The sequence below is a fragment of the Diabrotica virgifera genome, chromosome 6 (genome assembly GCF_917563875.1).
Source record: "Diabrotica virgifera virgifera chromosome 6, PGI_DIABVI_V3a".
In the NCBI taxonomy this organism is placed as follows: Eukaryota; Metazoa; Arthropoda; class Insecta; order Coleoptera; family Chrysomelidae; genus Diabrotica; species Diabrotica virgifera.
Window position 1 is genome coordinate 39,848,867 of NC_065448.1, and position 15,732 is coordinate 39,864,598.

At 32.7% G+C, this 15,732-nt stretch overlaps 1 protein-coding gene across 1 annotated transcript in view; it reads left to right on the top strand.

Moving 5' to 3' along the window:
- The window catches only part of LOC114326165 (muscarinic acetylcholine receptor M2), a 54,270-nt gene that overhangs the window by 13,799 nt on the left and 24,739 nt on the right, over positions 1-15,732 (top strand). Inside the window, 3 exon segments of the mRNA XM_050652900.1 lie at positions 3,453-3,652; positions 7,749-7,953; positions 10,985-11,211. Of these exon segments, the coding sequence (XP_050508857.1) occupies positions 3,453-3,652; positions 7,749-7,953; positions 10,985-11,211 (632 nt within the window).

Genomic DNA, 15,732 nt, shown 5'->3' on the forward strand with positions numbered 1-15,732 from the left:
TTCATTGACATATCTTGTACAAAATTGATAAAAATTGATATTTTATGATTGCATTTAAAGTCTTAGAATATGCAGAGCTTTTTACTAAGAATAACTTTTTTATTTATGATCCCATTGCAACAATTTTTTGAATATTGAAGAGATAGATTTTGAATAATTTTTTCTTTCTTTCTAATACATTTTAATTTTTAATATTATTGTGAAAATTATTTGCTTATCTTTTTTTTAAGAATGAAATTCCATATAATTTGTTTGATTGGATTCTAGTTGTTTTTCATTTAAATATCCCCCTTTTGGATCCGCCATTTTGAAAATTAAATTTTTAATCTTTAATTCAGATTCAAAAACCTGTTAAAAATAAAGACAATAAATGTTTTAGGAAAATGTTCTTTTTTATGTTCTATTTAGAAAATCCGCATTTTGGATCCGCCATTTTATAGTTTATAATGTTAACATTTAAGTTAGGTTTATCAAAGCTCTCAAAAATAAATATATGTAGAAATAAATACATTTTGTAACGAAATTATGATTTTACAACTATTTTTTAAGTTATCCGCCATTTTGGATCTGCCATTTTATAATTTAAATTATCAAAATTTGATTCAGGTTCAGCAACCTCTCAAAAATATCCACATATATGTAAACAAACACGTTTTATAAAAAAAATTCGGATTTTACAACTGCTTTTTAAGGATTTTTAGGAAAAAATCCGCCATTTTGAATTTGCAAATTGTAATGTCAGATTCGGGTTCAGCATAATCAAAACTAAAATAAAAACATTTTTGATCAAAATAAAATGATGAATTCAACGATATTTTTAAAATTATTTTTACAAAACAATTGTTATTGTTTAAACAATTAATAAACAATTAGCGGCGAAATTTGTGAGTAGAACTTTTTACTTTAACATATTTATAAACTAACAAAAAAAGTTTTAGAAAAATATAACCTTGTTTGATTTTTTCCGAAACATTGTATCTTTTCGTTCTAATTGCACTGCTCTAAAAAGCAGTAACAAAAGCTTCAAGAATGACATAGGATGTTTTGCAAATTAAAATGTTGATAATTTTACGAAGTGCCAATTTTTTGAACGACCTTGGCAGCCATTAAAAATCGTATCAATTTCCATATTCTGTACACACAAAGACTAGAAAAGAAATAAAGCATTACTTGGGTCACTAGCACTTAGAACAAAGGAGTTGGTTGGTACTTTCGTAAAGTCAAAAGAGATTGTTTATCATTTTATTTATCGTTTATCGTTTTATTTTTATAACGAAAAATATGGTCACAATAAAGGGATGATAGCCCAAAGTCTTGTCATGAAACCTTTAACATCTTTCACCAAACTCATGGTCAAAGATGGAGCCATAAAAACCCATGAAAACACATCATACCACAAGGAGTGCGTTCAGGTTGGGCTGGATTTTCTACAAAGTTATCGCAACCCGCAAACGTCAATCATTAACCAGATAGACTCTCAGAGATCTAAATAGGTACAAGAAAATAGAGAAAGACTACGACTAATAGTAGAGTCTATAGTGTTTTTAAGTCGACAAAATATTCCTCCAAGAGGCCATCGTGATCATAGTCTTCTGCTTCTGGATGAAGATGCGGGATTTAGTAATGAGGGGAATTGTTAAGGTTTAAAGTCGCATCAGAAGATAAGACTCTTGAACAACACCTATCCACAGCATCTTCTCGAGCAACATACATTAGTAGCACAAGTCAAAATCAATTAATAACATGTTGTGGTGAAGAAATAATTAAACAAATAATGAATCAGGTCAAAGTGCAAATTTTTATTCTGTCATATTTGACGAAATGACCTATGTACCCCACGTGGAACAGCATTCTCTAAATTTGAGATACATACACAATAACAACATTCGTAAACACTTTGTCAAGTTGATTGACGCTTATGAGAACATAAAAATAATTAGTGAAAATCAGAAAGAGAGGAAGGACAAGCCCTGACAGGAGAAACATTGGGAAAAATACTATTAAACTTGTTGAAAGAACTGCACTTGGATTCTAGGAAATGTGTAGGAATCTTTACTGACTTTAATAATGCTTTAACAACGATAAGTTTTGAAGGTCATTATGGCGTTGAAAAGTATGTGAAAAGTGCCTTAAAACTTACCATTGTAACCCAAATTTTTAAAAATTGTCCCCAGACCCTCCGATAACCCTCACGCAAAAAAGTTTATGGCCCCTCCCGAAAATCGGTCCTGGATCCGCCCTTGTGCAAATTTAGCATACTTGCCTCCCTTACTATCATTGGCGAGTACTGTGGATATAAAGAGGTTTAAAAGAATGGAGATTTTCATTTCTAATTTTTTTTTTATTAACTCCTTGAGAGATCTGTAATCTGCCCATTAGGCAATAAGCGTTTTTTCTGACAATGAAGCTGATGACATGTAGAGTATTATTCCAATGAATAATCTCTTTTAAATATATCTAAACCTAAGTTAAACATTGTTGGTGTGAATTTACAATAATTTGCCTAAAAAAAAACTAAACTAAAGTATGTGTGATATAGATAGATCGGATGGCATTAGACGTTTCAGCCTACGGATTTCATTGGCATCGCGCACGTTTAGTTGGGCCACTAACTGATTCGGGTGCACTGACACTTTTTCACTATAGTTGACACTAAAACGATGTATGGCATCTTTGATGGATTCTTAAAGGATATCATGCTGAATTATTTCGTTACTGACGTAGTAGGGAGCATCAACAATATTTCGTAGTACTTCATTTTGGAACGTCTGCAAGATTGATATGTTGGAGTTGCTAGCAGTTCCCCACAGCTGGATGCCGTAGGTCCACACAGGTTTTAAGATTGTCTTATATAATAATATTTTATTGTCTATGGAGAGTTTTGATCTGCGACCGATGAGCCAATACATGTTTCTTAATTTGAGGCCAAGTTGCTTGCGCTTAGTGAATATGTGTTTTGTCCAAGTCAGTCGTCGATCCAGGTGCATTCCGAGGTATTTGGCGCTATCAGATTGTGGAAGTTGACAAGTGGGCACGTTTCTCTGCGAAGGGTAAACGTCACATGTGTTGATTTCAATCCATTTGCTTTAATACGCCATCTTTTTAGCCAGTTTTGGATCTTGTTTAGACTAGTTTGCAGGTTCCTAGAGGCTGATGTTGAGTCAGTGTGGGACGCCAAAATGGCTGTATCATCGGCAAATGTCGCAACAGTGGTAAGTCGTGTTGATGGCACGTCTGCAGTATACAATAGGTACAGAATCGGTCCAAGTACGCTACCTTGTGGAATCATTTCTAATGAGTGGGAATTCAGAATCGGTCGTTATACGCAGTGGGTCACTTTATAGGAGTGGTCGCTTACAGAAGTTTTACTGTATTTATGTTACTTATTCTGTGTATTTGAGTGTTTCCTTTATTTATTAATGTAATAAGTATAAATAAAACTTTGTTTGCAGGAACTGTATCAATGCCTTTTTACACCGTATACGTTCTGATGGGTTACTGGAATCTGGGTCCATTATTGTGCGACCTGTGGCTGTCAGTAGATTACACCGTCTGCCTAGTATCTCAATATACTGTTCTTTTGATAACCATAGACCGGTTTTGTTCGGTAAAAATAGCAGCCAAGTACAGAAGTTGGAGGACTAAACAAAGGGTAAGACTACTAATTTATCATATCTATACCCCATTTATTAATAATACCTTTCGTTTAAATAATTATTATTTCTATCTATTATTTCTTTCTATCTACAGCTTCTTGGACATAAAAATTAGATTACTACCACTATCGGTTTACAGCGACGCCTACCGAATTATAACCGCCATTGTTGTCTGTTTAATCATAGACCTGGAGGAATTTCTCTTTCCCCTCGTTCTTTGTCAATTATCTCCCTCCAGCTTCTTCCCGGCCTGCCTTTTTTCCTTCTCCCTTGTGGTGTCCACGTTAAAATCTGTTTAGGGATTCTGTCATCCGGCATTCTCTCTACATCCCAGGCAATCAAATAACGTTTACAAAACGTTGAAAAGACGTCATAATTATCACCAAACCACGTGAATATGTCCCACCATAACTGACGTCATTTTTATCACGTTTTAAATAGTAGTTTTTATGTCTTTTTTTTAGATTATTTTTCATTTTATGGTTTTAAAAATACACAATAATAATTATTCGTATGGGTATTGTTGGTACAGTGGAACCCCGAAAAGTCGGCCTCCGATAACCCGGAAGTCTGGCTAACCCGGACCGATTTTCATCAGACAAAACAAACATTTTCTCACTTTGACTGAGTTTTTTATCAAGAAATAAACAATACTGTATACAACTGTATGTATTTTTTAGATGTACTGTACATATGTATTTAATGTTTTTGCAATTATAATGTTTATTTGTTTATTATTTATAATATATGTATTTTATTAATTTTTACCATATTCTCCGGTCAACCCGGATTTTCGATAACCCGGATCGGCCGCGGACCCGATTAATCCGACTTATCGAAGTTCCACTGTATTGCAATTTTTCATTTATCTGTTTTAAATTTAGCTTATAGGCTAAGGTATACTTACTGTGTCAAAAGTGAAACAACATATAAACTAATAAAGAATTTATTAACAAATTAATTTAATTAAACTCGATAACACATACCTAGTTAGTTCATTAACAGAAAATATTTACCAAAACAATACACATAATCTCAAACCGTTTTCAAGGAGAACTATTGCATTAAACTAACTCACCACTCACTTAAGAAAAATGAATAACAATCTCTTAATTCACACGTTTCTTCTTCTAAATATCTAAATGAAAAGTCCTTTTTTTACCACATAAACACGTAAACAATAAATGAAAAATTTCGTGTGACAATTTAAGTGGATCGGTACGTATTTTCGGCTGCAATACTATTCAAATGGGGATTCATTTTTTTCGAATCCTGAGAAAACTAATACGTATTTTTGAAAAATTTAAACGCAGAATGAAAGATCACGTTATTAGCGAGGGCCGAAAGTCCCTGAGAACTTCTATAATGTTTATTTTAATAAATAACAGGGGTGAAAAACTAAGAAAAAATTTAGTGTGATTTTTAATTTCAAATATATCATTCAAAAAATTTTTCAAAAATATTTATTGGTTTTTTCAGGACTCAAAAAAAATAAACACAATGCTGTGGTAATATTTTCCAAATCTATCTTTGTCTTACAACGCACTCAGCCGAATATAATATTGTCAGCATAATATATTGTCAGTCAGACACTGACAATCAGTGACAATTTTAAATATTTGACATTGCATCGGGAATATGTTGAGTTATTGATTAAATATTATTGAAATATAGTGTATTTGATAAATAATTGATTTAAGACGTGAACTTAATAAAAAATTATTTATTGTGTATTATTTGTGGAAGATCCAAGCAGAGAATACATCAGGATAATATATTCTGTGATCCAAGTATTTTGTTGTTAAAGATGTTCAAAATTGTAAGCGTTCCATAAAAATATATTACTAAAAAGTCACTTTAACACTTTTTTTCTTTTCTCGATTGATTATTAGTCTTTGTTGTACAAATAAATTATTACAATCACTGAATACATAGTTAGTGAAAAAATTATCACATTTATTAACTGAATTAATAATTTCCAATTATAAAAATAACAGTTATCCAAAAACATTCAAAACCCATCTCTTTAAATTAATGATGACATTTTCAAGTCGAGTGACATTCTAGTAATGTTTACATATCAATACCAGTGTGAATTTTACTACACGTAATTTGCCGTGTAAAGACAGAAAAAGTAGGGATACACGTAAAATATTTGCGAATTATGTACCCATAGCCTTAAGCATATAAACTTCAATATACAACATTAACATTATAAGTATTACCCCGTTAAGCTCCTCCCATTTTTGTGACGTCAGACGTATTTCAAACGTATTTTAACGTTATTAATCTTACGTATTTAAAATCGCCTACAAAAGACGTTTATACGGCGTAATGTTCAAACACGTGTATATATTAAACCAAAAGCTGACGTTTCATCGACGTTACTGACGTCTCTTGGTTGCCTGGGATGGCCGTACCATTAGTTGTTTTGTTTTTATGCCATCAATTATTGTATACCTGACTCCATCATTCTCTCATTTGGTTCCAATCTCTTCTTGAATTGCCTGCTGCTTTTCTCCAGAAGTCAATTTCTCTTTCTAGTAACATTTTTTCCGTTCCTTGTTTCATTGACCAAACTTCACTGCCACATGTGATAACTCTTTTAAGTATGGTATTTTATACGAGCTGTTTATTCGCTATAGATATTGTTTAGTCCCACATAATTTCGTTCGTCATGGATATGGCTTTTCTACCCTGTACGTTTCTGTCTTTTATAGCAGCATCGAGTGTTCCATCTTGAGTTATATTTATGACCAGTTACCTACTTGTATTCGTCACAGTGTTTAATTTATACCCAATAGTCTAATGTCATGGACTGCTTTGTACTTCCAATACACATGACTTCAGTTTTCTTAATGGCCATTGACTCTTAATGGCTACGTAGGTACAGTGATGAAGTTGAACAAAAGATAATTGAACGTTTTGACGAAGCTTCATCTGATGTAGCAGAGGATAGTGATTCCACCTTAGATAAACACTTTAAAGTTCAAAATGAGAATAGTGATGAGGAACAAGATATGTCCGACGATGACTTGACATTTGTATTAGCAGTTAGCAAAACGACCCATGAAGCTTGTTTCGTTGGACGTGACGTACTCGCTGGAAAAAATATTTAGATTATCGAAAGAACGTGCGAGCAAGTGCTGATAATTTAGTAACCCATTTGCCAGGAGCAAAAGGTGAAGTTAAGTACAAGAAAACAACAATGAGAATATTGAGCTTCTTTTTCAAAAATGAGATGTTATGTAATTGTTTTTGTTTTGTTTGGTGTTTTGCCAATATTTAAGAGGCTTCATAAATTAAAAATAGGTATTATTCTTGTTTAGTTTCACTCTTTCAAGAAGTAAATACAATCCTACGCTTGAAAGTTTGTCAATGCAATCATTTTTTATATCGGTCTGACACCGATGTTAGCTTTAATGTTCAGAAAACCTTTGTTAGTTGTGGAAGGTTAAGAAAACTCAGAAAATACTCATTTCGAGTTTCGACCAACCCTGTATACTAAAGGTTAACAAATCAATTGGAAGTTCTGTCCGACAAAATACACGGGACGTTTTTGTAGTATGGCGTTCTAAAACTTTAACCTGTTCCACCATTAAAACTTCCACTGTTCCAGTGTTCCCTTTCATCAAAGTTTGTCTGACTGGACCCCGTTTCGTCATTAACAAATTTTCAGCTTGCTATTAATCAACTTTTTTTGGTACGCGGGATCCAGACCTATTCTACAGGGGGGTGTGAATATTGCTACGAAATTAAGAAAAAAAAAACGTAATTATCTTTTAAACTAACCTGTATTACATTACAAAAACTCATATTTTAAGAAAGAAAACATCGAGGAGAATAAAACAATGCAAAAATATACAGGATATCCCATTTAAAAAACGAACCTCCCGGTACAACCGGAAGTAGCAAATAGATGAAATATTTTCATTAAATAGGTCACTCTTCAAAACCCCCTCATTCCAATTTTCACGATTCTGTTGCTTTTGGTTCTCGAGATATTTCTAATAGGCCCTTTATCTGCCTCACCCTGTATATCTGGTGGCACTGTATATTAATATATAATATATTTATTGCTTATTATTTTAGGTAATCTGGATGGTTACAATAACGTGGATAATTCCAGCGTTGTTGTTTTTTATAAGTATCTTCGGATGGGAACATTTTACAGGATATAGGGATTTACAACCAGGCGAATGTGCAGTACAATTTTTGAAGGAGCCCGTGTTTAATACGGCACTAATCATTTGCTACTACTGGACAACGCTTATCGTATTATTTATTTTATATGGAGGTATGAACATCAATTATTATTATTATTATTAACATTAGTGTAGTCAATGTAGATGAAAAATATGCATTGTTTCCCAATAATCCCAATTTTCCATGCGATAATACCAATTTCTTGCGATCTTATTCGCTGTGTGCAAGTACTTGGAGGGGATACGAGAAAAGATCGTGCACGAGTAGCGGAGAAATCTTGCAACTTTCTTTAATTCATATTGTCAATTAAAATTGTCATATTAGTCCAAGCTGTGGGTGAAAAATAGGTCGAGTTCAGGACATAATTCAGGAAAAACATATTTACTCGTAAATAACTCGAAAAGTATTAACTTAATGAAAAAATGCTATGGGATGAAACTTTCTTAGAATTAGTCGTTTTATCCATTTCCGAACTTATTTTGAACGTATATTTTTTCACCCCTTAGAAGGGGTGAAAATCACCCTCAGGGCAAAAACACAACATCACACCTAATAACATTTTTAATCTTTGACATGTTATCTATTTGTTTGCCAAATTGCCTGTCAATCCAAGCGGTGCTTTAAAATTTAAAGCAAAAACCGTGATTCAATGTACTATAAGTTGCTAACCGTTGCTAAGGGCAACCGACACAATAAATCACATTCATAAAGAAAAATAAATCTCCACTACACTTTAAAAATCATTTTTTATACTTACTGACTTAAGCCGTCCTCTTGTACCTTACAGTGTCCAGGTAAGTGAAGAAATCAGACGTCTCCATGCTTTTCGGTCATTAGCTAGTCTTTTTGCTTCTCTCCACCCAATATTTCTTTTTACGGAAGCCTTTCCAATATTTGCGTTCCACGTTCTTTCTGGCCTGCCTCTTCTTCGTTTGTTGTTGGATGCCGCTTTCCATACCCTCTTTACAGTTCTACCTTCACTCATTCTCGCCATATGTCCGAACCACGATAACTGTTTCATTTCAAGTCTGTCTAAGTTCCTTCCAATACCGCACCTTTCACGTATGTCATCATTTTTTTATACGATCACGTCTGGTCACCCCGGATACCGCACGTAAATATCGCATTTTGATCATTTTTTATAAATAAATGTAATTTTCGTTTGAAATAATTTTTATTTTAACTAATATAAGTATTTATTTAGTCAATGACTGAAATAATTTCTTAATTGTTATAAATAAAGTCACTACGATTTAAGAAAACAAAATAACAATTATCTCGGCTTCAGTTGGTCGTAGAAATTTCTGATTTTGTTTTTAATGATTATTTTGTCTTCAGAAAAAATAATCTACAAGTTAAAAACTCACAGGATGTATTAGGGGCGTCTTCAGTTCTAAATGTTTATAACGACATTTGCCCCCTTATTTTTAAACCCGAAATAAGAGGTTGAAAAATGTTTTACGCATTTATTTACATCAGAATATGAAAACATAAGTCTTTAGAAGTAGAGGGGTTCTAGTATTAACTCTCTACGATTTTTTTTTCAAAAAGTTAAGCCTTCGACATTTGACCCCTTTTGATAAACCAGTTATGATATCTAAGCAACAAGTTCACCAATCGGGTTCTACAAATTTTTTTTATGTTTGGTATTAAAAGATCTTCATTTTGAAGCGTCAAAAAATAAATAAAAGTTATTTTTACAATAAATATTGCAATTGCAAAAAACGGCTATTTTGGATTTTCGCAGGTTGTTTTGCAATAACTTATTAACGAAATTAAACTTGCCATAGCTTAAACTGTAGGTTTTTTAATTTAATACAATTTTCTATTTAAAAGTTTTTCTCTAAAATGAATAATGGTGCGAGAGCAAAGTATGCTAAATTTGCAGTCACTCGAGCGTTACGGGGACCTATTGGGTTGTGATTATTAGGTCCTAAAACCAAAAAAAGTTAAGTAAAATTTTCCATATTAGTGGGGACTTGCCATTTTTTAATTTAATTTTCCATTTCCAACAACCGTTTTTCCGATTATAGCGCCATCTATCCATAATTCGAAAAAATGTCTCAAATAAAAGTTGCTTATTTTTACATAAAGAAATCAAATCTGCAATAAAAATTTGGGGGTCCCATTTAAGATTTTAAAGTAACCCCCCATCCCACCTTCGTGGGGGGTCGTGTTTGGTACCATTCGATAAATTTTTCAAAAACATTTTGTGTGTTTTGCAGTTTTTCGATCTGATGTTTATTTTGCGAAATATCGCGGGATTTGTATTTAAAATTTTAAATTTACCTTCCATTACTCTTCGTGGGGGTCATGTTTAGTACCATTCGATATATTTTTGAAAAAAATTTAAGGCGTATTTTTTAGTTTTTCGATCTGATGTTCATTTCGCGAAATATTCGCTTTTTTTGTGAAAGTTTTTGACTCACACCCATTTACTTACGCCCCTCTCAAACCGTCAGATTTTTAAAATATACACTATTTTGCATGTACTTAACTTACTTTGAGTATTTTTAAGGACAGATTTTTTTCGTGTCCCCTTTAACGAACCTCCCTGTGTTAAGAGCCAATATATGGTAGAGGTACATCTGCAGGGTACCAGGTTTCTCGCCATATGATAATCTAACGCGCTCGAGTAACTGCGAAAATCCCCGCTTGGGCTCCCCTACCATAACCTAAGCTGCAAAATTAAAAATGAAAAACTTCATAAATAAAAAACCGCACAAAATTTTTGGATACATTTTAGTAGAAGTTATTCCTGGCATCGTCCTTTACAACAACTGACAGGTTTCAAAAATTCCTGAATTATATCACGTTTTTTCACCCACAGCCTGGGGTATATTGACATATTTCATACCTATTGTCATTAAAGAAAAGGGATTTCGCAAATGCTGTGTTATAAGTTTAAAAAAACAACAAAAAATTGTCAATTTAAGTTTTAATATAAGGACTAATATAATTGGCCAATATAATTAAAAGTACTACAAATGTTGCTGAGCTAAGACACCAGGTGTAGCTCTTCCGAACTTGCACGGTCCCAATTATAGTACCTAAACAATTTTAGACCAATGATTTTGTTTAATAAGTTTATTATAAAAGATTGAATGTTCTATATTTTTTAGGAATCTACAAGACCGCCTTTGATATGCAGAAGAAGAGCGAAGCAAAACAAAGGAAAATGCAGTCGATGGTAGCTCTAAGTGCGGGAGCTATGAGTGGTATGGCTGGTCGAGCTGCAGGAATCGGCCTTTCGAAGGCTCAAAGCAACTCCGAGAGCCAAGATAAACCTCTTCCTGTTCAAAATGCTTCCGTTGTGAATGAAAAACAGCCAGACAAAAATACGCTTACAGTTATGGATTCGTACAGGGCTGGAGGATCGGGTGATTCTAATTCCAGTACAACCACTAAGTAAGATATTTATTTGGACGTCATTTATAATGTTTTAAAAATGTAAAAAAAAAATTATTTAAATTTTGTTATCTTCCTCTTGCTCTTATATCTCGTCGAGATAATACACAAATACACTCACGGACAAAAATATTGCATATCTTGGAATTATGTATATAAATACAGGGTGATTGATTAGTAGGGTAAAGCTCAATAGCTCCGCTATAGTAATAGATAGCAATAAAAGTTAATAACAAAAATTTTAGCCACCTTTGAGCTTCACATTACAAAATTAGTTAGAATATTACAGGTTGTTTGATAACAAAGTGGCAGACCAAACTTATGTTTTTTTAAATGGAACACCCTATATTTTATTTTAAATTCCAAATCCTGTTAACTTCTCCATCACAAAAATATGTATAAAGGTTTGTTATGTTATACAGGGTATTTACAAAGTTATAACCAATTTTATATGAAAATCGTAACAAGTTCAACTCCCTGTATAAATAAAAATAAGCAAAACAACAATGGTTTATTAATGCCATATTTTTTAACGTATTGTCAAAATTTTCAGTAATGGTCGATATTGCTAATTTTCTTTATATCAAATACAGGGTGAGTCAAAACGCAAGTAAAATATTTTCTCAGTAATTTTAAAATGAACACCCTGTATTTTATATCACTATTGAAAAGTACCATTACCGTACTTTATTTTTGGATAACATGTCTAAATTTATTAGTTTTCGAGATATTTTCATTTTTCAATGGACCAGTAGCGTGGCCACCCAAATCACCAGAATTTAGTAAACTTGACTGATTTTTTTGGGGTTACGTTAATAATGAAGTTTATAAAATACCTCCAACAACAAGGGATGAGATGAAAAATAGAATACAAAGTGTATTTCGATGTGTTAATTTACAAATGCTCCGTAGAGTAAGTAGCTCATTCAATGGTCGTTTTTAGGCGTACATAAGTGTGTTAGGAGATAATTTTGAACACCTTATGTAATAAAATATTAAAAATATTTTATTAAACGTAGCTTCTAATTTTTTCAAACATGTGTTTTTGCAAAATGTATTACTGATAAATTATGTTTCGTTCTTTATTTGTTACATTGTTACATTTACATACATACAAAAGTAATGTTTAATTGTCTTCACAAACTGTTGTATTTTGTGTTTGTGTGTTTTTTTGTAAAATTTATTACTAATTTTCTTTGTTTTTTTGTTGCATTTACATAAAAAGATAGTTTTTAATTGTTTCAAAAATGTTTGCATGTAGTGGTTGTGTTTTTGTTTGTAAAATATATTACCTACTCATAAATTATTTTTATTTCTTTACTTACTTAAAATTTAGATAAATTTAAACACCTAAAATAATTTGCTCTGAAAAATGAAAATATCGCGAAAACTAAGAAATTTGGGCATAGGGAATGTTATATAAAAATTAAAGTACGTTAATGTTACTTTTCAATAATGATATAAAATACAGGGTGTTCCATTTAACATTACTGAGAAAATAATGTACTTGAGTTTTAACTCACCCTGTATTTTATATAAAGAAAATTAGCAATATCATTAATTCTTAGAAATGTTGACAATAAATAAAAAAGTATGGTATTAATAAACCATTGCTGTTGTGCCTATTTTTATTTATACAGGGAGTTGAACTTGTTACGATTCTCATACAAAATTTGTTATAACTTTGTAAATACCCTGTATAACATTACAAACCTTTTATTTTTATGATGGAGAAGTTAACAGGATTTCGAATATAAAATAAAATATAGGGTGTTCCATTTAAAAAAACATAAATTAGGTCTGCCACTGTGTTATCGAAAACCCTGTAATATTCTAACTAATTTTGTAATGTGAAGCTCAAAGGGGGCTAAAATTTTTATTATTAACTTTTATTTCTAACTATTACTATAGCGGAACTATTGAGCTTTACCCTACTAATCAATCACCCTGTATATATTCAGCTTTTTTACAGGCCTTTTAGGCCCAGAGTTTTGTTGTTCTTTTTCATAGCTTTCTGTTATTTGCCAACTTCTTCCAGTCTGTTATTCCCTTTTCCTCTAGGTCTTCTACTACCGCCTCTCTCCATCGCTTTCGTGGTCTCCCTCTCTTTATTTAATAATCTGGTACTCTTCATGCTATTTTATTGACCACTCTGTCATCGTTCATTCTTTCTATATGGGCCAGCCACTGCAACCTTCTTGATTTTATTACGCTATCTATTTGTGGTTCTTTGTAAATATTATAAATTTCCTCATTTGTCCTTCTTATATATCCTTCTCTTGTTCTCTTCCCTCCTAATATTCTTTTGAGTATTTTCCTTTCCTATCTTCTTAGTGTTTCTTTTGTTGTTTGGTTGAGTATCCATGTCTCACATCCATATATCGCTGTTGGTCTAATTATAGTTTTTTAAATCCTGAATTTCGTATTTCATGACAGCTGCTTTGATCGTAGTAAATAATTCATGTCTCCCGCAGATATATTGGCTTTACTCAATCTGGCATCAATTTCTGTTATTTCTTCACGCTTGTTTGTTATCCTTGATCCTAGATATGAGGCACTCAGAGCAATAGTGGCCTAACCCACAAATCGAGCATTTTTAGATTAATATATCAATAAAAGCAGCAACATTAAATATTCGAATTAACAATGGTCTACACAACCAAACTCTATATTTGGCTAAATGACGCTACATATTTTGTAGAGCCATCCCATAAGCACAATGGAAATACGAATGCAAAGATTGCATTTATCTCAAAACTTCGTCTCTGGGGTTTAGCCACTGTTGCTCTGAGCGCCTCATATACAAATTGGTCTATTTCCTCAAACTCAAACTCTCCTAATTCTGTGCTTATCTTGAACTTTGTCCCATCCCCCCTTTCTCTTGCTACTTCTATAACCTTGCTTTTCTTTTGATTTATTTGTAGACCCAGCTTATACGCTTCATTTATTAATATTTCTGTTATCTCTTTCAGTATCTTTTCACTCGTCGCTACAATTGGCACATCATCTGCATATCCCACTAATTGATGACTTTTGTACAATATGTGCCTATTTCTATGTAAGTTGCTACTCTTAATAATTTTTTCTAGTATCACGTTCTATCTAACTGTTAGCGTTGATAGCGGGTCTCCTTGACAAAGCCCTGATCTAACGGCAAAATATTCTGAGCTTCCTTCTTTAGTCTTAAGTTGCAGGTCGTATGCTTCAATGTCATCGTCACTAGTTTCTTTCGCTTCATAGGTATTTCAAATTCTTCCATAACTTCCACAATTTTTTCTCTCTTGGCAGAGTCAAGTCAAGAGTAATTTTGGAATTAACGTGTGAAATAAAATTTTTTGTGTTGCCCAAAATGTCATAGGAATAGGATTTCTTTTCCGAATGTGATGTTTTGACGTATCATATATAATTGGTATAATCGGATTTAAATTTGATATGGGCTATAATATGGTGGCCAATATAATTTTTAGATTGAATCCCATAAAGGTAAGTATTCAACATTCAACCGATAGTAAGACCTGCGCCATGATGCATTAACACGAATTTGTTATCCAATATGGCTGGCAAATGGTAAAACATGATCTTCTAAAATGTTTTTAATGTATGTACGTATCAGCTGTCATTCAACCAATCACCTCTACAAGTTCGGTATCTCCTTTCCAAGAAATACCACTCCGTAGCACTATGCCGCCGCAACCAAAATTAACACTATGTATGAGGTTGCATCTGACATAGCGTTCATCATATGGAAGCAAGATTTACAAGACTTCGTTTACAGAAGAGTTGGCGCACAGTAGTATGTCAGTTATAACCTCATACAGAGCTATAGTTTTGGTCGTGGCGGCATAGTGCTACGGAGCGGTATTGCTTTGAAAGGACATACCGAACACGTGAAGGTGATTACACCAACACCAATTGATATGTATATTGAAAACATTTAAGAAGATCATGTTTCGCCATTTAAAAACCATATTGGATATGACATATTTGTGTTAGTACACGTTTTCATGTCGCTAGCATAGTGAAGACTTACCTTGATGATATTCAATTTATAAATTATATTGGTCAGCATAAAGCCCAGATTAGTTCTAAATCCGATTGTAGCATTTATATGATAATTAAAAACATCGCATTCGGAAAAGATGTCCTATTCCTATGATACAGTGGTCTAAGGATAACAGCACAAAAAATTTCATTCAACATGCATATGCAATATTTTGATCCTTGAGTATATTAATAACAAACTACATAGGAGTAAATGTAAAATCGGGTTGACACGATCCAAGTATACTTAGATTTCAACATGTATCACGTGCATTTGTACAAATGTACTTGGACTAAGTTGGTTGTCACGGCTAAATGACTTGAATGTCAAATAACCATTGAAAAGATGGCGAAAGTGAGTGGTGGCTGGTGAGCATATTATGCTGACATTATTAGCCGCTAAATAACGCAAAAGATGGAA